This window comes from Amphiura filiformis, chromosome 15, assembly GCF_039555335.1.
Source record: "Amphiura filiformis chromosome 15, Afil_fr2py, whole genome shotgun sequence".
NCBI classification, from domain to species: Eukaryota; Metazoa; Echinodermata; class Ophiuroidea; order Amphilepidida; family Amphiuridae; genus Amphiura; species Amphiura filiformis.
The window spans coordinates 39,540,787-39,563,672 of NC_092642.1; the positions used below are offsets into that span (position 1 = coordinate 39,540,787).

The 22,886-nt window shown below is 38.8% G+C and overlaps 1 protein-coding gene across 1 annotated transcript; it reads right to left on the reverse strand.

The window, feature by feature from the left end:
• Positions 1-436: 436 nt before the first annotated feature.
• Positions 437-17,593, reverse strand: LOC140171617 (ATP-dependent clpX-like chaperone, mitochondrial). Its single transcript, XM_072194904.1, has 11 exons — positions 17,427-17,593; positions 12,666-12,822; positions 11,891-12,181; positions 10,949-11,079; positions 9,944-10,112; positions 8,681-8,902; positions 7,011-7,175; positions 5,874-6,142; positions 4,614-4,913; positions 3,633-3,725; positions 437-2,761 (listed from the first exon to the last, which is right to left on the reverse strand). Exons 2-11 carry the CDS (start codon positions 12,763-12,765, stop codon positions 2,579-2,581), a joined length of 1,923 nt encoding a protein of 640 aa, XP_072051005.1. The 5' UTR covers positions 12,766-12,822; positions 17,427-17,593; the 3' UTR covers positions 437-2,578.
• Positions 17,594-22,886: the final 5,293 nt, after the last annotated feature.

A 22,886-nucleotide genomic window follows, 5' to 3' on the forward strand; every position in this document is an offset into this window, starting at 1 on the left:
CCTTGACGCCAACTTTATTTTTATCCTCTACTGTACCAAGTAGATGGATCAAAGATTTGTTGCTAGAGATAATGAATTAAGGTACTAAATCACTCTGTCAAATGATATGATGAAACACCCTAAACTAATTTAGATCTACAAAAAAATATACCACACAATTGGTATTGTACAATTTATGATGCAAAACATTTACAAATAAATTAGTTTGTATCTCTTGGAATACAACTCAGTCTCAGCAACAGATACATTGCTATCAAAACATTCTGTTATTAGGCAAAAAAAATGGTTTGGCTCAAAGCTCACGAGTGGTTTGAAAACAAATATGAAATGTGATTTTTTTTTTTTTTCCCGACTTTTTTATGGTATTTTGAGGAAAAAGTCTGATTTTCCTAATTTTCCGGAAAATCTATAAAAAATGTTTTTTTTATTAAATAAAAAAAATTCTGCATTTCTTTTTTTTCAAATCGCACGATTTTACAAATGCGCACGCAAGCTTTGAGACAAACCTTTTTTTTTGGCATTATAATAGTGCTTCCCACTGTTAAGTATTTACTTTTAAGTACTTTCAAGTAACATACCTAACTTACACTGATAATTTACCATGACATTAAAATCAGCTCAAGTAGCATACATATTCTAGCAGCTAGCAGAAGGATTGAAACACAGAGGAGAAAGAAAACAGAGAGCGTACAGCCAGTCAAAGTCTCCGCATCATATGATAATGAATATGCGAGAACTGACATCATACAATACACAGAGACTTTGACTGGTGGTACGCTCTCTGTTTTCATTCTCCTCTGTGGATTGAATGCATGCATATATTTAAATGGTAATCCATTCTGAGTTGATTTTTTAATGAAAGTGCAGCACAATTATGTTAACAATCTATGTTAAATTGAATTACTTAATCCACAAAAGTTGTCATTTAAGTACTTAACTAGACAATAAACTACCATCATCGCAGTCTTTTTGACTTCTTGCTGAATAGAGCAGAACTGTAAAACACATTACTATCATAAGCGATTTAGTTGAATGGATATCAAATGACTATAATTTGCAAAATGTCATCACTGGCAACGTTTATTAACCATAACCCCATAGGGGAGGTTTGTGTGGGGTGCCCTGTGTGCTACCCGGCTCCGCTTCACCCCGCCCCAGTGGAGGTACCCAGGCTTTGAGATTGGGTGGAGTTAGAGTTAATAATCAAGGTATTTTATCGTGTAGGCCTACCACCAGAAGAGCAGTGCACTCTTAATTTGAGAATTACTCTGCAGCAAAAATATCCTCTTTTATAGTAAAACGATCTGGTACCAATGGAAAATTATGGTTTTGCATAAATCTGTGTTGGTACTAAGAAGCTATTGGTCATATCATTAAATAACATAACGTACAACTTGCTAGCAGTTAAGCATATACAAACTACCAAGGACCTGTCAAATCGCATCAAGCCAAGTATTTAAGCAAGGCATGGTATAAGCTACAATTACTTGCATTAGCTTTGCATTGAAAAATGGGTTACTTGTGTACCGTATAAGCAGCCACAACAGCGTGGCATGTATAGCACTCAATGCCTGGTAAAAATGGTCTTGGCTTTTAAACCCAAAATGAGATTTAACATCAGCATTATTTATGTGATGCACACTGCGTACCTGCATGTGGTGGAAATAATATAATGAACAACTCGGCCAACATGCAGTCCTGGAAAACAATGTGGCATTCAGGAAGCTAATTCCATGGAAATTGGTGGGAAATTTTGGAATTTTAAGGGAAATTTTGCTTCCCCATATAAGAAATACGTAAGAAATTATGGACAAATTTGCCTTCTTGGAGTGAAATTTTGCTTATTTTTCTAGTCCAGCCAACATGTGCACACTAAGATTTACCAAACAATAAGCTTCACACCACCTTGCTCAACTATGGTGGTTTTTTTTTAATATTTAAAGATAAATAATTGTATGCTAGTTCAATCAGACTGGGCTAATCCAGTTGAAATCTTTTCACCTCCTATGGAAGATGTTACCTTAATCTTCCACACAGGGAGTGTGAATATTAAATGGGGTTACCTGAATGGGTGACTCCAATTGAAATCTACACCCTGTGTGGAATATTAAGGTTATGTCTTCCATAGGGGTGTATGTATTTCAACCGGACTATCCCATTTGGTAATATGTGTCCAAATCAAGAGAGAAAATTAATCCCAATTGTTACCAGTACAATTGACATTAAGCTTAACAACCTCAGCAAGAAAATTTGGTGCTGAAACTATTGTATTCTGGTCACTCTGTAAGCTTCCCACATGGTTGTGGACACCACTTATATACTGGTGACCTCAAGAGTTAACCACAATCAGTACCAATATATTAATCATAATAACCTCAGCAAGGCAATTTGGTGCTGAAACTATCCTGGCCACTCACTGTGCACTCCCAACATGGTACTGGGTCCATTCACTGAAAAGCCATTTTGCTTTAACTCATCAAAATGTACACACCCACTCAAAAGTTTCAAATGGGTTTAAGTCAATCATTATACACAAAACAAGATTTCTGTCCAACTGAAAATTCTGTATTTATCTCGTTCAACTGTTGGCTACTCCTAGCTTCCCAGTTTCGCCATGTTCTTCTTCTTTGCTTTTGTTTTCTTTCTCCTTCCTGATATAGATTGGTGATTTCTTTCCTTTGATGACGTTTTCATCGATCACTACCTCTACGATACATTCATCACTTGGGATTTCAAACATTGGCTCCAATAGTATTGTTTCCTGTTGATAGAAAAATGGAACATATTGTCACAAAAGAAAGTCTTTGTTGTAATGCTCAAGCTATATAAGATACCAATTAGACTAAGGGTGAAAATAAGCAGGTGCCGTGAGCCATTTAGCTCTTGGTAGACTGAAGAATGGCTCCTGGTTCTTGTAAACCAGGTTCGTGTAAAGCAGTAGTAAAGCGGTAGGCAATCTCGACACAAAGTGGATCCAAATTTTCATGAAACATAAATGATGATAACTGTTCAGTTTTATACATAATTTTGTAGTGGATAACAAGTTAACATTTTAGAGTTCCTATTTATAGAGTTTTTCACATTTACTATTAGTGAATTAGGGGTTCATTCATGTATTTTTCATGACTAAACGATTGTTTATGCCCAAAAGGCTTTAGCCCGAGGGCATAAACATAGTCATGAAAATATATGAATGAACCCCTTTCATACATACACATGCATTCTGTGTGCTGTTTTTTCCTCCACAACTAAAAAATACTGTCATTTTAGACTAAAAACTACCACTTCCTTATCATTTTTAAAAGTTTTTCCATCGCTATTTGTAAGAAAACGTTTACTTGCTCAGTCCGCCGTGTTTGAACGTGCGCAAACATCGCGGACATAATTTGCGCTTTGCGAAATAGCTTGCGAGCATACATGCGTATCACGAGCGTCCAATCGGTTCTAGCGCAACTTGTTTATAACCGGAACGCCTATCGACCAATCACACATGCTGTTATATAGCGCGTATGTATAGCTACTAGTTCGCCCAAAATCTCCATGAAGCAAGGGCCACTTTTGCAAAATGTGACCCCTGGTTCCAACTTCCAGTTATGCTTGGTATTTATCGGGTTCTTTTGTAGATTACTTACCATGATATTACGTAGGCCTCTTGCTCCGGTCTTGTTTTCTAGTGCTAGATGAGCAATTGCTTTAAGTGCGCCCTCAGTCATGTTTAGATGACACTGTCGGTAAAGAAAATGTAAAACATAGGATTAAAATGCTGCTCAGAATTTGTAGTAAGCAGCGTGAGAGTGGAAGAGAGTTGCATGTGAGAGATGAGACAGACAGAGAGACACAAACAGACAGACAGACAGACAGAAGACTGTTAAAACAACATCCTAAATTTAGTTAAAAAAGACAAGACAACCAACATTTCAGGAGCAATAAAACATCCATTTTACTAGGTAATAAACAACAAGTAGCACTTTAGGCAAAATATCTATTTCTTGATCATCAGAGCCAACTGGGGTACGCACAGATATCTGCGTCAAACGTACTACTCAAAGACCACATGCTTATGGAGCAAGCTCAGCTTTTGAGAATTGACCCATCACAATCTTTGCATAAGGTCGTCACTAGGCAAGGTCAGGGTTTGTCATGTATGTCGCGCCATTGTGTTAGTCTATTCTATGAAAAGTATGCTGACGCAACAGTATGCAGAAGGTACGTCCTCTCATCAGACCTTCATTTTTGAGGTGCTCAATTGCACCATAGCTACAGCTCTCCTTAACAACATTTCAGGAGTATGGTTTACTAAGCTCCTCAATACTTGAATCCCTATGTTTTAATACAGATATTAAAATATTGAGCTTCTTGTTGAGGACCTTAATAAACTCAGGAGAGTGATTAACAGAACAACTGCAATTTTCAATAACGAACGCCTGTCTTATGATCAAGAATTGGATATTTTGCCTGACGTAACTAGCACTGCAAAATCACAAACAGAAGACTGAAAGAGGGAAGACAGAAACAGTGATGGCGACAGACAGACACACAGATAGAGAAAGAGATGCAAGAGAGACAGAGAGATCACATCGCCTCAAATAATCACATATAAAAAATACACTTACATTGTCCATCTTAAAGAGAGACTCCATTTGCGGTACCAGTGCATTGTGTGGCTCTTTCAAAATTCTCAAGAGCATTGCCTCATCCAGAGAGCCAAGACTGCAAACTATTGGGAATCGTCCACAAAACTCTGGTATCATGCCAAAGTGGATCAAATCTCTTGCTTCCACTAGTTTCAAAAGAGCGTCTTTTTCCTCGTTATCCTCTACAGTGTTGGTACTGTTGGACTGATTTTGGATGTCTTCATTTGTGGCTGCTCGGCGACTAGCACCGGTGTTAGCTGGAGCCCCAAATCCTAGGTACTGTTACAATAATACAATGCAAATATAATAGACAAATATCTAATTAGCATCTTATTTTTTAGTTACTGAAATGCTGATTGTTAAGTTGGCACAACATTGTGAGTGGTCACAACTTAGCATTGATTACATTTTTATGCACTCTGAATGATTTCATTCATGATCTGTTGTAGGAAATATACTAACTTCCTAAGGTTATTAAGGGGACTAGCATAGCATAGCGACCAAAATTATTTGTTTTGTAAATGTTTAATTCTGCGTTGTTTTCCTGTTTTCTAAAAATAACCATAACAATTGAACTACCCCACCCCAAGAAAATTAATTTTTTTTTAAATATTAATATCTATTTTTGCATTTTTCTCAAAAACTAATCATACACTGGTAACAAAAGTTATGTATATTATTGGGGCAAGGAATCCAATTACTGCACTAGAGTTTCAGTGACCCAAGGCAAGCGGTTCGTTATTATGATACGAAATAAGGTACCGCTAGGATGTACCTCATTTCCTATCATATATACGGAACCGCTTGTCTTGAGTCACTGAAATTTCAGTGTAGTAATTGGATTCCTTGCCCCAATAATATACATAACTTTTGTTAGGTACCAGTGTGTTATTATTTTTTGAGAAAAATGCAAAAATAGTCACAAATTTACCCCCTTAAAAGCTGCTCCAAATATCTGGAAAACATATTAAGTTAGGAGCTGTGTAAAGTTTGTTGGTATAGAGGTGAACAATAACTGAACATTGACTTGATTATATTTTAAGCCTCCTTTATTGGGTTGCCCTTGAAAGTTTGCCTGGTCAACTGGATTGGCCTTTAAGCTTAACATGTTGCTGTTTCAACTGGATATTACTGCAATGGAAACAAGGTAATCACAATTTTGAATCAAGTGTGATTACTAACCTTACTTGCTCACTTCAGTTTAGAAAAAGTGAACAGACTAATATATAGTACACTGACCTTTTCCTGTTTTCTTCTACTGACAATCCTGTCCAATCCATTAAAGGCACCTGATGCTACAAATAAGATATTAGTGGTGTCAACCGCCACTCCGCCATCCCCACGCATCTTGTTGTACTGACCCCTAGCCCCTTTGTCTGGTACATTCACTATGGTACCCTCCAGGAGCTTTAGGAGACCTTGCTGTACCCCTTCTCCGCCCACGTCGCGGAACTGGTGGATCCCTGGCACCCGGCCGATTTTGTCAACTTCGTCCAGGAATACGATACCTAGTCATTATGAAAATGAAACAATGTGGCATGTTATAAATAGTAGATATATTATGGTTGTAAATCAGTGCATTTCGAAGGACAAATAAAATATGAGCTGGTGAGGTGTGAAAGCGACCTATAATAGATTCTATAATACATTGGAGCATTGGGTAAAGGTTAAAGGGCATTGGACCTCGACTACTGTCCGAAATAGATAATGAAATTAAGTATTATTGATCTCCTCCTAAATGCTTAGTGTGCAGTCAGTGTGCATGTCAATTGATAATAATACCTGTACAAAAATAAAGGTTACTCAAAACAATTGTGGAATGTATAATAACATGTGTACTTACCTTGCTGTGCTTTATCCACACTGAATCCAGCATCTTGTATACTAAAATGCAGCAAACCTTTTACGAGCGCGACTACCGTGATGTTGCAAATTCGGCGCTAACAACGCGTACGGCGCACAGTTCATTCATAAATTTCCACTCAGCAACAATATATCGCCTTAGCAGCCAATCAGAGACAAGTGCATTCAACGCAGTATATATGCGCGATGTATCCTTACAATACGCGCTCGTCTAAGGTTTTCTGCATTTTAGTATAGCAACTTGGATATAATAGATTCTATATCCTCTCCTACATAGCCAGCTTGTGTTAGTGTAGTACAGTCACAGATAGCAAATGGCACCTCCAAACAATGAGATATAAATATGTGTACTAACCTTGCTGAGCTTTATCCACACTGAATCCAGCATCTTGTAGCAACTTTGATATAATAGATTCTATATCCTCTCCTACATAGCCAGCTTGTGTTAGTGTAGTACAGTCACAGATAGCAAATGGCACATCCAAACAATGAGATATAAATATGTGTACTAACCTTGCTGAGCTTTATCCACACTGAATCCAGCATCTTGTAGCAACTTTGATATAATAGATTCTATATCCTCTCCTACATAGCCAGCTTGTGTTAGTGTAGTACAGTCACAGATAGCAAATGGCACATCCAAACACTGGGCTAGTGTCTGTGCCAACAATGTCTTTCCTGTAATCATGGTAAAGAAGAAATTGAATATCATAAGAGCATGTTAAAACCATAATTTATTTGCGCCACAGCGACACCCTCAATTTTTCTTGAATTTCTACTTTTTGCATGATTGTAATTGCCCAGTGCTGTACTAAAATACCATGTGGAAGACTAAGCCTGAAGTGGTTTCAGGGTTTTATTCAAAGTTCACCGTCTTACGCCTTGATGTATAAACTGTGTGCGTATTGCTATGCATCTCACGTCTTGTTTGTACATCCCAACTGCGTGAAGCTCCGCCAATTATACTAACCATGCTAATACAATCAGAGCTAATACACGCATTGTAGGCGCTGGAATGAAATGGCAATTTTATTTGTTTTAAATGTATACTGCGCCAAGAAAGTATCCTTACACTTGGAAAAATAATCACAATTTCAAAACTGAACCATATTTGTGACCCCTCGGCACAACTGAGCCCTGAAGTCGCCAATCATCATTTTTGAGATATTCAACCAAAATATTCTGCTTGAAATTAGCTTTAAATGATGTATATCATGTCTATAGTACTTGACATTTAAGTAGTGAAAAATCAATAAAACAGTCAATAAATCCTTTGTTTCCTATTGTTTATTGTTAAGTTCGATGGAGCATATCTCAATAGTGGCACTGGCGACATCCGGGCTCAGTTGTGCCGAGGGGTCACATTTGGGTAAATTTGTTTTTGTAATAGTTGCACTATCTAAGCCTGCACATTATAAGACCACATTGAATCCAATGTGACCTCCAGAAGTTAAGTTACAATCAATTGAATAGACGAAGGTCCAGTTTTAAAAGTGACAAATTGGCCCATACAAGGCGCAAAAAGATTCCAACAAGCGCAACAAAGAGACTACACAGTTTCTTCAATGAAACTTTATTTAAAGCAGTATTTATTGAAGTTTTTACTTCTCTGTACATTCCATAACTAGCATTTTATTTGTCAGCTCTTTTGTTTCAGTTTTCTTTTGTTCCTTTTGTTTTAAATTAAAGGCACACACAGATTAGCCATTTAATACTCTCAAACCAAATGTCTAGTCCGTGGAGTTTTGAATAGGCCAGTGTGTCACTATTAAAACTGGACCTTCGTCTAATCAAATGCTTGTAACTTTGCTTCTTGAAGTCACACTGGATTCAATGGGGTGTCAAAATGTGCCAGATAAGATAGTGCATCTATTAAAAAGACAAATTTACCCCAATATGGTTCAGTTTTGAAATTGTGATTATTTTTGCAAGTGTAAGGATACTTTCTTGGAGCAGTTTACCTCATTTGTTTGGCTCAAAATTTATCCGTGAAAACTAACATAAATAGGAATCTATTCTTTATGCAAATTGTACACTATTGCTTTAACAGCTGTGAATTATCTCTGTCTACAGGACTCATATGACAGTTTGCACAATTGCCTATTAGCCAACTGAAAACATTTTTCAGACATCAGGCCTCATTCCTACATTGGACAATCAAATACTAGGAAAGATTTTCTTACCAGATCCTGTTGGTCCCAGCAAGACGATGTTACTTTTATCTAGTTTGAGTTCATGGGAGGTGGCGTCCAGTAGCTGACTACCACGTCCTCTGTTAGTCTCATCCTCTATACTCAGCTGTCCACCGGCTGGCTGCTGCTGTTGCTGATTTTGTTGCTGTTGCTGTGTAATAGGCTGTGCTCCTAGTGGACTGTTCTGACTGGGCCCATGGGGATGGTAAAGCTCTGTACAAGGAGAAAAAGGAATAAGAAAGTGTATGATGGCCTATTACAGCTGAAATCTATGCACAAAATTGCACATTATGGAAGACAAAGCCTTAATCTCCCATACAAGGGGTGTAGATTTCAAATGGAGTCACCTATTCAGATAATTCCATTTGAAATTTACACTCCCTATGTGGAAAATTAAGATCATGTCTTCAATGGGGAGTGTTTGGATTTCAACTGACCCAATATAAACCAAATAAATACCTAATCTTACCTTTAAATCCTTACAAGTTGGGCTACCATGTTTAGGGACTTTCTGTGAAGTGTGCAACCAGTATTGCCAGTTTTTCAGCGCCAAGGCGCGGCTAATTGACTCCCCATCCCCATGCCAGAGTGAATGACTCTCAAGCAGCCCAATTTTTAAGATCCCCAAAAAGCATTCAGTACCAGATATGTGGGTGGATTTACCCGAATTTAGAGCAAAAATCACCCAATTTGGCAGAAAAGCAATTGACTGGCAGGCTTTATATTCAGTATGCCTGCACCAGGAGCTAAACTGAGCTCCTGGTCCTATAGTTTGTAGTGTAAAATATTGGATACACCAGGAGCCAAAACTGGGCAACCATGGGGTAAAAAAAGCTTCAGTGCCTGCTTAATATAAGCCTTGTTGACTGATAAAACTTCCGGTACTCAATTGGAAGTCAATTAAATGGTAACAAAACCCATTGTTATTGCAATTTGGAGCTTAAACATTGATAATCTGGCAAAATATGTCAAATTACTGCAGCAACCTGACACTTGCAAAAGTAGCCCAATTTTAGGCAAGTAGCGGCATGGTTTTTGGAGTAGCGGCAAGTAATCACCAAGTAGCCCAATTTGCCCAGCGTTGGTGTCACTGTTAGCACACTATAAAGATCACAGCCCCAGGGTTGGGTCACAGCGTAGGGTGACCATAACCATTACCTATGATTATATTTAGTTATTATAATTTAATGGAGCCCAATATGATTGAAGCGGCAACTCAACTGATTGATGGAAAGAACACCTCACTGCTCTTACCCCACTGTACGCTAGTAGTCTTTTCCTCTGTAGTCTCAGGTGGTGTTGACTTGGGTGGGTTCAATGCTATGTTGTTGTAGATCCTCTTGTAATGATTATACACTGCTACTGATAATACCTTCTTAGCATGATGCTGGCCTACTACATACTTGTCCAAATATTCATATATCTGAAAAAATGATGGAACAAAATAAATAGGCAATTTTAGTGATTCGTTAGAGTCCGAAGTTTTCCGTTTTACGGAAAACGGAAAAAAGTCACGGAATCGGAGGTACAACACGGAAAATTACATTTTTGTATGACGGGACAAATATTGTTAAAAGATAAGAGAAATAAATGTTAAAAACAATCTTGAGTTGTGTGTGTCAATTTTTATGATAAAAAATACTGTTTAATAATACCGAAATAAAGGTATCAAGGCATGAACCCACTATCCATCCAAACATCGTAACAGTCGGCCTATTATCGCGAGAATACTTCAATCAGAGCATATTGATTGCGATATTGAACACTTTATTGTGAGTTTTGTGACATTAATATCATTAATACTCATTGTTTATACATTTTAAGCTTTATTCATAAAACATGGATTTACAAATTTTACAACACAGATTACAACACCGAAAATATGATCAGGGTAGATTCCATCAACATAAACTAAGCCAATAGAATATCTCAAAGAATGACATCCCATTAACATAAATTATAGTTCTGTTGGATATCTAGTCCCTCCACCCCATCTATATCAAAACCAAAAGTGGGTTAAAATAACATGTTTAAACCCCTCTCTCCAAAATTAAACTTGTTTATATGACATCTGTGATCTTTTGAGTTGTTCTCTAATAAAGTATCATAGATGAAGCGTAATTCAAACTCCACTAAACTTACGATGGGTTTCCACAACCAAGATTTAAGATTGATACATACTGCAAGTAATATGGATTTATAATGAATTGAAAACCCACTGTACCCAACACACAAGGCATGCCAGTTAAAAAGTCCTACCTTTTTTGGTGGTGGTAATGTTGGAGGTTTAGCTTGTTTCACTCCTTCTTTGGCTATTTTCTTGCTGTCTGATTCTGACAAGAGCACAAAAAAATGCAGACACTTCTCGCATTTCACGAAACGTGATGACGCTGTTGCAAAGAAAAAAGTGACATAAATCAGAATAAATATAAAGGGTCATACAACAACGGAACAACATTCTTACAGATCTGGGGGAGGTTATTTTCTTTGTAGGAAAGACAAATTACAACAACACCAGCAAACAAGCTTTGGGCAGCTTGTATAGTGCATGCACATGGTAAGGTTCCTAGTTTCAACATTAACTACCCTCTCCCGCATAATTTTAGGGTCATTCAGACAAAATGTTGTCTAGTTTTTGTTCTCTAGACCAACCCTAGCTTGCATCCCAAGTTTTTACATTGCAGCCCTCGAATTAATGATCTGAAGGGGCACGGCAACTTTTTTAGGGCAAGCTGATAATTGCCTTGGATTTTCACTGAAAAGGCAAGGCAGCACAGCAATTTGTAATATTTCAAGAGGGCATCATGGCAACTGTTGAAAATTTGAGAAGGGCACCAAGGCAATTTCTTAAAAGTGAAGAAAACACACACAAACAGTCTGATAGATGATATTATAATGAAGGGGCAGGGCTGGGGCACCGACGGCAACTTCATTAGAGGGCACGGCAAGTGACTGCTGTCGGTAAAGGACATATTTTGAGGGCATTACGGCAGTGGGGATGGGCATCCACGGCATTATGCCATGGGTGCTGTGGGTTCATTCAAGGGCTGTTACATTGGTCTGGACAATGGATTTTGAATGGATCCATACGGACCAACTCAAGTAAACAAATAAACAAGCTTACTTGCACTCAATTTTATTCTTGATCGTAACACTGTCCAACACATTTCCACTTTACACTGAATCATTTGTGATACTTACATGGCACAAAGGTTTCCACATGAGTTGTGGGGTCGCCACACTTAGGACATAGTAGCTGGCCTGATTTTTTATCATCTTTGTTGCCACCGCCGCCACGCCCTGATCGCCTCCCACCTCCACCGCCACCTTTACTTGTGCCTCCTCCGTCGCCGCTATTACTTGCTAGGGATACTGCTGATATACTCAGTGGTCTACTTAATAGAACATTGACAGATGATGATGACACTGGGCCAGAGGACCTGCTGGCAGTCCTAGCAGGTGATGTGTGGGCTATACATCTCTGATGAGAACCTAAGTGGAAGAATGAATGAATAACATTAGAACATGAACTATGACCTACAAAATTCAAAGTAGGAATTTACCATCTACTGCATGCACATGTAGATTAATAATATACTTGACCATCAGTGTGTGAAATAAGTAGTCCTCTAAGTAGTCTAGACTACCAAATGTCTCATTGGACAAGAAAATGCAATGCAGTAGTCCAGAAAGACTACCATTTTTTTGTAGTGAAATGTATTTTCAACCTCATCAAAGTACTAAATTCCGAAGTCTCAATTATATCAATTATACAATTTTCATGCCCGCAACATGTACAATGAGTCCATAAACGTACCTACTGCAGTACAATGTATGTACCTACCGGTACATTTGTTGTGGATTTAATTTAAACAGGAAGCCCCACTTGCCTAGTTCTCCACAGAAGAACTGACAATACACCTGTTACTTTGATGACAGATAGAACAGAATTTACATATAAAGCTTGTTACAATACCTGATAATCTGCTACAGATGTGAGGTTGTACTGCTTGTCTGCTTAACAACTGCTGCACATGTCTTATCTGTGGTAGATTCCAACTTAATGGAGATGGCATCGCAAATTTGGAAAATACCCACACCTAAGGGTGGGACACTAGATCAAGTTACAACTCCTAAAACAAATATAAAAACAAAAACAAGGTTAATACATCGCTATCAGGGATGTAAATGGTAAATGGTCTTTGAACAGGTGGCTGCTGGGGGGGTTGTCCGGGAATACGCTGCAGGGTATCACCCCCTCCTAAAAAAGTTTTGTTGGCTCTTTTTATGACGAATTATCATCATTCAATACCAAAAAGCAAAAACAAAATAATTAGAAAAACAAAAACAAAATTTTTACATAATTTCCGGATTTTTTTTCTGGCAATTTCCGTTAGATTTACATCCCTGGTGTATGCTCAGAGCAATTTGGGGTTTTAGGATACATTTGAGGTGTCATGCAATGCCTACTTTTAACATACATAAATAATATTTTGCAGTAAACCTTTGACGAGAGCGTTAAGTGTACTGCTGAGGTGAACTACTGTTACCGTGTGGAAATCTATGAATAAACTTTGGGCCGTACCATAGAATGCGGTGAATAGAGACAACTTGGGCACTCTCTAGACTGTAGTTTTTCTCCTGTAGCCCCATGAGCCAAACTTTTTATTATGTCCACCCATGATGCTTTTAATCTGCCATTATAAAAAATTGAATATATGTGGGGGGGGTATATATTTTTAAATAAAATGTTGGTGTCCCTATTGACCCTGAAGTTTGGGGTCAATAGGGACAGCACTGGTCTTGATAAGGAAAGTGCTAAGGAGTGTACCTTTTTACCCCCACGTGGAGGGAAAAGGGACACTGAGTGAGTTTTAAAAAACAATAGAAACATGTCAGGGTAATTCATACCACCGTAGCTGTTTAAAATCTGATTTCGTGACAACATTGATCAGGCTTGTCAGTACAAGAGGTGGGGTAGGATATGGTGGGGTAAAGGTGGTTGGAGTAGAGTTCTGGGTGGTAGGGAAGTAGTTAAGTAGGGTATGGTGGGGAATAAGGAAAGGTATCATAGTGGATAGGGTGGTGGTGGTGGAGCAGTGGATAAAGTGGTGGCGTAGGGGATAGGGTGGTGGCATAGATGGGTGGGGTAAGATGGTGGAGGGCTGACTGCTGGAGTGGGTGTGGGATAGTGAGTTCTGTGTGGTATGGTAGTTAGTAGGGTAGATGAGGGTGGTAGCCTGGATAGGTGGTGTGGTAGGGTGGTGGGGATGGTAGGTTTGGTGAGGCTAGTGGGGTCAGGGTATGGTATAGTGATTTAAGGATGGTGGTATTAGGGTGAAAGTGGTGGGGTAGGGTTGTGAGGGTAGTGGGGTAAGGGTGGAGCAGGGCAGTGTGGTACCGTAGGGTAGGGTGGGGTAAGGGTGGTTGTGGCAAGGGTGTCCCTATTCACCCCCGATTAGGTGACATTTACCTGAAAAATATTTAAAAATTGTTCTAAAAAATCCTGTCAGAATTACTAAATTATCTTTTAGAGGCTAGGTCCTGGTGAATTTCCAGCTCATTTTCTAAAATAGTGGCTGTGGGAGCAGGAGAGTTTTGACCACCCCGTTTTTCAGAACTTTTTTTAGATCATTTTATTTTGGACACCCTGTATCCTAAATTTATTCTTTCACATCTGCTGAACCATTTTCTAAATACTGTGGAAATTTCAAAAAAAGTGTTAACCAAATGTGAAAAAATGAGATTGTTAGCTCTTATGTAACATTATGGTAGCAGTGTGCAAATCAAGTGGTCATCCGGGCATCATGAAGCCCAGATTTGCTGGCGGATGACCAGAAATGAACTGTAGCTGCAGGTTATGCATTGGATACCCATACTTTTATATAATTCTTTCAATTATATATTTTTGTTTTTGGAAATTGGAGTGTTACTTGACCTAGAGCTAATTGCTAGGATCATTCATAGTTGATTAAAAAATGTAGGTTTTTAATAATTATGGTCGCATGTCACAAATAGGTCACCCAAAAATGGAGGATCCGTAACATGTAAACGCTTTTTTCACACTTCAAGTTTGGTTTATTCCAAAAGTACAATACCTATTGTAGAAAGTTTGGTGTCATTTTGTAGATAATTATGTTCTTTGTCAAATGCAAAAAAACCCAAGTCAATTGGACATGTACTTTGAGATTTATACTTCAATATGATTGTAAGATGTGTCAATGGAGGATCCGGGGCGGGAGAGCCCCATAGGATTGTACACAAAATTGTGAAAATATGGCCAACTTTAAACCTTTGTATCTTAAAAAGTACAAGTAGTATGGACCACAAATTGCACATATATCATCCTGGATTGTAGATCTACCTCATAGTAGATCAAATGTAAGAAAAGTGTAACAAATAAATTGCCTAATTAAATGCTAATTAAGACAGTTTTCCCTATATGTTACTGTACAAAGTGTGCACGTAACGCTCCAACATTTCTAAGTGGCTTATCTCTTGCCAGAGTCACCCTGCTTATTCAAAAGTACACATATTTTTAAGGAAATTTGATGAGGAATTCAATTATGCTATTAGTTTTAGTGCCAGAAATGGAGGAAAAAAGTTTTGATTGATAATGTCATTAAAATTGTAAAATTATTTTACAATTTTTGACCACCCTGTATGTTTAACGCAAGGGATAGCAAACTCTTTCTTCCTAATTTGCTTGAAGGGCCCATGCAATGTCTTTCTGAATCCATATTTATTTTGAGCTACATAGCTTTCAGAAAAGAAAAATATGGGGTTCATCATGACAAGAAAGATGCTAATTTTGTTGTTGTTTCACCCTGTATATTTCTTACCCACCCTGTATTATACACATGTCACTTGTATGACCCACCCTATGACCCCCGGGAGTGGTGAGTCACTTTACATAGGTGCGTCGGATTTAACTATACCATGACCCACATGTGCGCTAAACAATGACTGACATTTGCCGACAATGACTGAGCCCCTGGTCAAAATTGTGACGCACATGTTAAGGATTATGACTGTCCTCATGACGCAAATTTGACTCACCATTAGGTATTTTGACTGACACTGATGCGGCTAACCATTGACGCACCTAGGTAAAGTGACTGACACTGACGCACCCCTCGGGGTATGTTGTGACGCACATATTGAGTAAATGACCGTACCCTGCGTCACTAATTGGTTGGTAAATGACCCGACCATGACGCACATCCCCCGGGGGTCCTAGGGTGGGTCATACAAGTGACATGTGTATTATGATGTTATACTTTGTTGATTCGGCATCCTTGTAATAGAAGCTTTCCAGAAATATATACTTTTAATGGTCTACAATGTTTTCATTAAAAGTTGTGTTTAAGTGAATCAAAATTGGTGATTTTTTTCACATTTTACATTATGTTACACAAAAGATGACCAGTTCATGACATGCGGCCTTATGCAAAGTTCTAATTTAACTTTAAAAAAAAAAAAAATTCTAATTTTTTTAAAAATATACAAATGAGTGATGACCAAAAATTTTGATGGATTTTATGACCTGGCCATCCGCTGGATTATTGGATGATCCCTATTTCTTTTCTTTAGACTTTATTTGCATCATCACATCGGCACCACATTCGCTGGTCAAGCTGCGTAGCAACGCGTGACCTTGTTCTTTTTACAGTTAATCTGACAGTCATGCGGCTGCGCACAATTCATTCATAAATTTCCACTCGGCAACAGCAGATCGCCTCGGCAGCCTATCACTATAGTAAGAATTCCAATTGAATGAATGCAGCTTTTAACAGATGCACTCGATCCAACCGCGATCGTATATTGCGTATTTCAAACTACCCAATCACGAGTGCATTGGCATGGTTGATTCACTTCGCGTTACTCACGCACAGTCGCATGCGCTGCGCTGGCGCACGCAAAAAATTTGTCACGCTATTGAAAGCTGCGTTCATTCAATTGGAATTCCCACTATAGTATCAGAGACAAGTGCGACCAACGCAGTAAATACGCGATGTATGCGATATGCGCTTGTCAAAGGTTTTATAATACTGCATGCAATTGATTATACTTCTTGAATTCTGCGATGCCCTGGTAATTATTGAAAAAAAAAACATTCATAAAATATGCCTCATCCTGGAAATGTTGAAATAGGGTCAAAATTGCCAAATGTGGCCTCGGAATCTAACCTGGGTGTTTTTCAGAGTACAGTTTTGTCCCTGTTTTGGAGTAAAAAATGGGGCAAATTTCATGATTTGTCCTTGAAATTGACTGCGAAAGGGGGTAATTTGTACTTGTGGTAACAGAACGATCCTACACATCCCCCTGCCAGGGAGTGACCCCACCGGGAGGTTTGCTGCAAAATTACAGTGCCAGTGGCAGTGGCAAGTGCATGCCAGTGTGCAGTGTGTGAGTGTGCTCACAAGGCAAGACTTCACTTTAAATTTTAAATTAGTTTTTAACAAAAAGTCTTTGTCTGACTGTTGTTCCTCACATCATCAACTTGTTTACCTGGCTCGAATATTTCAATGAAATCGCGTTATTTATGTCTATGTCTACTGAATGATAGACTTTATATCACGATTTATAACAGATTGATTGATTGTCGACATTGGTCCAATGCAATGATGATGGGATTCATTTTCCAGGTTTCGTGAACACTCACTCAGTGCGTGAATTGTTTACATCATCAATTTGATCGGGGATTTCCAAGCAACTGCAAGTCATTCTTTCTTACCTTTCAAATTGTAACATTAAATGTGCTTTTCTACAATTCCCCGAATCTCTGTAATTGTTTAGTTTTGTAATTGCGCATATATTTGCATGTTACATTATCGTACTAAAACAAGAATTTACCAGTTCTCTCGGATTTCGCGTGACATAATATTTTTCCACTGAGCTGATTTTCACGTAGCTCACGGCCATCACGTACATTAGACTAATTTACCAGTCGTCCTCGATCTCACTATTTAGGCTTCTATACCAGTCGGTCGCGGTAATTAGGGACTGTGCAATATTAGTAAGCCCGGGCAATAAGGCCCAAAACAATTGTTTGCTTGCCCTCCAGTGAGATTTTGGGGAGGGTGGGTGGGTGAGTCGGTCGGGATTTTTGTGTGACTCACTACTGTATAGGCCTGTAGGCAATGAACATTGGTCATGTCATGTGGAAAGAGACATACTTCACTTCAGACAGGATTTAGACCTTCAATATGCAAGATACACCACAGAAAAGGATTCTTTTTTTATATTTGGCCAGCGATGGGGTCCGAAGGGAGGCGTCGTTTTGGGCACCATTTTGATATATCCTAACATTGAAATTGTAACGCTCCTATGGTTCATATCATTGTGCCCTAAGAGCCAAAATGCTATCAAAAGCCGAAAAAGGTACCGATTTATAAGGGGTTGTGCAATAATTATGAGCCTCCGGGGGGGGGGAAGGGGGGTAAAATTTCCAAACGGCTTGCCAAAAATCGCTTGCCCCCCTTCTCGGCCCGTAAAAATTCGCTTACCCCCCCCCCCCTCGATCCGCCAAAAATCTTTGCCCCAAAATTTTTGGGATCCCAATTTGCAAACTTTAAATGGTCTAGATGTATGTTGCGAGCAGGAAAATTTACATATTTAAGCGTTTCCGTACTGTTTTCATAAGCCTTTTTAGAGCGTTTTATTAAAAAGGCGCCCCTTAAATGTGTCCAAAAAATCGCTTGCCACCCCCCCCTTTCGGCTCGCCAAAAATTTCTTGCCCACCCACCCCCAATTTTTGAGGGCTCATAATTATTGCACAACCCCTAAGAATCGTCTATAGACAGTGGCGGATCCAGGGATTTGGGAAGGGGGACACACAAGTTTTTGCCGCCACCTTTTTGAATGGTCACAAAGCACCATTGTGTCGCGCGCCGCAAGGGGTTGCCTGAGGGGGTGTGTCCCCTCTGAAAATTGGAAACTTGGTAAAAGTAAAGGCCTAACGTGGACAATTTTTACACAGTGATTACGCTGAATGTTCAGTGCCCGTCCCAGTTTTTTTTCAACATGACTGGGGCACGGGCTGGGTGTAGGCCTACCCCTGCCTGCATTCGCCACTGGCATGATGGGACGTCGTTGATCATGATCTAAATGCGATATAATGTTCATCTTCCTTAAACATGAAAAGCAAAACAAAGGGGTTTTATTTTTCCAACAAAATTGTAAAAAAATAAGACCCTCGAAAGGGGGGGGGGGGTACGGGCCTGGTTTGCCCATGCTTGGATCTGCGCCTGTCTACAGAAAACATTTCTGCTCCGCTGTGCGCATCAGATAAACAGTAGTTTTTTGGGGGGGCAAAGCAACTTAAAAAATGTAATAGCCATAGTATCGTAGAGGGTGTCCGGGGGGGCTCAGAAATGAGAAACCTTTGCAAAATGAAGGCCCGAATTTGGTGGATAATTTTGGTACTTCATGTATTAATTGTGTACTGTTTGAATTTAAATCCGAAAATTGGCGAAGTGAAGGCTGAATTAGAGCCACTGGGTAAGCCAAAGCATATTGCAAAGGGAGGGGGGGGTGAAAAGTGACTAAGTGAGAAATGAAGGACCATTATTGAAGCCATTTGCATTGGTAATTTTATTGTGTGCAATAAAAGTGAGTTTGAAAATGGGTTAAATGAAGGCCCAGATTGAAGCCATTCTTTTCCTGGGCAGGTTTTTATTGTATAAATTATTGCTATATACAATAGTGTTGGTTGTTCAAATCTGTTCGTGGAAAGGAGGATGTTCATGTTGAAAAATTGTGCACAATGAATGCACAGTTGAAGCCATTTGGGGCATTGATTATTTGAGTTCAACAAGACATGTGACAGGCAGCAACACATTATGGGTTTGATGAAAGTGGGAGGGGCAGGTCCCCTCAGGGTGGCCAGCATCCCATGGCCTCAGGGGGAAAAGACTTGCCACGCCAGTGCCACTGATCGATAACACCATGAGGCCTATAATATAAATTTAGGTTCTCAAAAATCTGGCCGTGTTGTGGGAGCAGGCAGTTTTGCATGGGTAATATCTCAGCTTAAAGTATTCTAATACTAGGCTCAATATTGGATAAGAGTAATGTCCTACCAAAGGGCTCTGACTGGCAAAAAAATGGACAAAAAATTATTTTTACTTTTGGAGTTCTGACCCCCGAAGTTGATCATGGATGGACGAAGTTGCATTTTGAGGGCCCTATATCTTTTAAAGCAAAGGAGTTGCAAGTTTTCTGACGCCAGATTTGAATTCTACACAAAAAAGTACCACAGGATACATACTTTTCAAAGTTGTAGGGGGTTCCCTTTATACATTTATGGACCTCCAAACATCGTCTTTCGCGTTGCGACACATTTTTACGCTGACCCCCCTAAATTTCAAATTGATGCCACAGGAAAACAAAATAGAGTCTGAAGCTCAAATTGTCAGGATTTTACTTTTTCATCAATATCTACCACCACACAGAAAAAGAAAAAAATTGAAGAAGTGCTGCGGTGCACATCCCTGGAGTTGACATGGATTGGCTCATGTGAAATTTATTTTTTGGTAAATCACTCAAATAATTATCTTGAAATTCCTTTGTTTCCTATTGAATTTTGTTGAGCCATACCTCTGGTATAGGCCCTGGTGACTTTACACCTGGGGTCCTAGGGTTCATATTATTGCACAGCCCCTAAATAACATTAATACACACCTATGACGTCGCGCTATTACGGTTTTACCGCTCCATTATTTTCCACGAATGGAGCGATGATTACAATAACACGCCATTCGTAAATGCCTCTATTTTTTCCTGAAAAGCAAACACTTTTCAGGGAAAAAGTACTGGCATTTACGAATGTAATGTTCTAATAACAATTGCACTTTCGAAAAGCAACTATTTGCGAAAAGTGCAGTATTGTTATCATCACTTCATTCATGTAAAATAATGATACGAACTAGATGGACCGCGGTTCTCGGATGTCGCGGTTTTCGACGCACAGCGTCGACCGTGATGCCTCCACAAAAGGGTGTGATGTGGCACTTACAAGTTAATACAAAGCTTCAAGCCTAAAAGAGGAGACTGAATTTGACCTTAGACAACACTTGGATGACCCCAAAACAACCTTCCAATGAATCCTGGGTGACCCCGGATGACCCCAAAATTACCGCCCAAAAATTTGGCTCTAAATGTTGACTACCCACCAAGTTTCATGCCCATAGGATAGTTTTTACTAATTTGACCTCAGATGACCCCTGGTGACCCCAAAATGACCTTCCAAAAATTTGGCTCTAAATGTTGACTGTACCCACCAAGTTTCATGCCCATATGACAGTTTTACTAATTTAACCTCAGATGACCCCTAGATGACCTCAAAGGACCTTGAAAAGACCTAACAAAAATTTGGCTCTTAATATTGACTGTACCCACCAAATTTCATGCCCATATGACAATTTTACTAATTTGACCTCAGATGACCCCTGGGTGACCCTGGATGACCCTAAAATGACGTCACAAAATTAGGCTCTAAATGTTGACTGTACCCACCAAGTTTCATGCCCATACGACAGTTTTTACTAATTTGACCTCAGGTGACCCCTGGGTGACCCCAGATGACCCCAAAATGACCTTCCAAAAATTTGGCTCTAAATGTTGACTGTACCTACCAAGTTTCATGGCCATATGAGTATTTTTTTGCTAATTTGACCTCAAATGACCCCTACATGACCTCAGGAGACCTTGACCCACTAACCAATACAAACTTGTTCTGTCTGGGGTCAATATGCACCCACCCACCAAGTTTGAGGAACGTGCGACCCCTAGTCTCCGAGAAAAGAGGAAAATAAAGAAAATGGGCCCCTTGACCTCAAATGACCTTTTACCTCAGTAGATGACCTTGAACCTCACCCAAAAAAAAGTAGCCAGAGTTTTTTACCATGACCCACCTATCCTGAAAATCTGAAGTCAATCCGCCCATCCATGCCCGAGATATAGCCTCCGGACGGAAGGACGGATGGACGGAAGCACGGAAGCACGGAAGGACGGACATTGCAAAAACAGTATGCCTCGCGGTGGAGGCATAAAAACAACAAGACAAAGATTTTCATTAATACAATAAATTAAGGAAGCGGGTAGCAACATTTGCACATAATTGTTATGGGACCTGAGAGCACATCAGACATATTGAATCACATGCTGAATACGAGGATTGTCCTTCTGATATCAAAAAATAATAATAATTTTGATTTTGAAATTCGTGATATAATACAAATTTTATGGCAAATTATTAAAATTTCATATTTTTATATTTTTGAAATTTAACAGTCCTCAAAGTAAACTTTATAAATGATATGTAATTAAACTATAGGCCTATGTAGCTGGGATGAAAAGCCGACTATCAATTGAAAATTTTGACCTTTCATATTGAACATAAACATTTTTTTTTATTATGACCTACAATTTTTAGTGTTTTGAGGAAAAAAATCTATATCTTTAATAATGAAGATCAAAATTTTCATATGATGGACAGCTGTTCATCCCAACTTCATAATCTTTAGGTGCATATCGTTACATTTATATAATTTACTTCAATTTTTAATAATTTGCCATAAAATTTGTAATGTATCGCGAATTTAATAAAAATCAAAATTATTTGATATCATCAGGACATTCCTCGTGCTCAAAATGCAATTCGATGTGTCCGATTTGGTCAGGTTCCACAAAAAAAATATATACAGGTGGAAACATCACTATCCGAGCCCTTACAAACATACATTTACAATGCAATCTGTGAAAAGTAAGGCAATATCAAAACGGGCAGGTTAATTTGTTGGATAAGTTGTACTTATTATATGCAAGATGTGTTTTTACCCTCACTTTGGAAAATGCTTATTTAGGCTTCACTTAGTAGGCCCGTACTTTAAATTATTTGGACCTTTCTTTCGACGCTAACTGTTTTTTATAACATTTTTGCTTCTTTATATTTTTACACTTTTTCAGTGGCCTAGGCCCTACATTCAATTTGTTACATTTTGGGCAACGTTTGCTTTGGGTATGTTAAATAATGATAAAAGCCACAGTAGGTCTATCTTCTGTATAATTTTTATTTCACTTTAGTACATCAGATGTTTCATCTGATGATATTTTGGCATGTTTGAATATTAGAAGTGGGCATAAAGAACTATTGATTGTCTAATCACTTGGATGATTTTACGAATCTACGTTT

Bases quoted from the DNA above. Each gene is read 5' to 3' on its own strand.
- LOC140171617 (XM_072194904.1), bottom strand. From the start codon at position 12,765: ATGCCATCTCCATTAAGTTGGAATCTACCACAGATAAGACATGTGCAG. The intron at 8,903-9,943 runs GTAAGAGCAGTG...CTCCTTGTACAG, and splicing joins GACTACTAGCGTACAGTGGG to AGCTTTACCATCCCCATGGG. The intron at 7,176-8,680 runs GTAAGAAAATCT...CCATGATTACAG, and splicing joins GCTGGGACCAACAGGATCTG to GAAAGACATTGTTGGCACAG.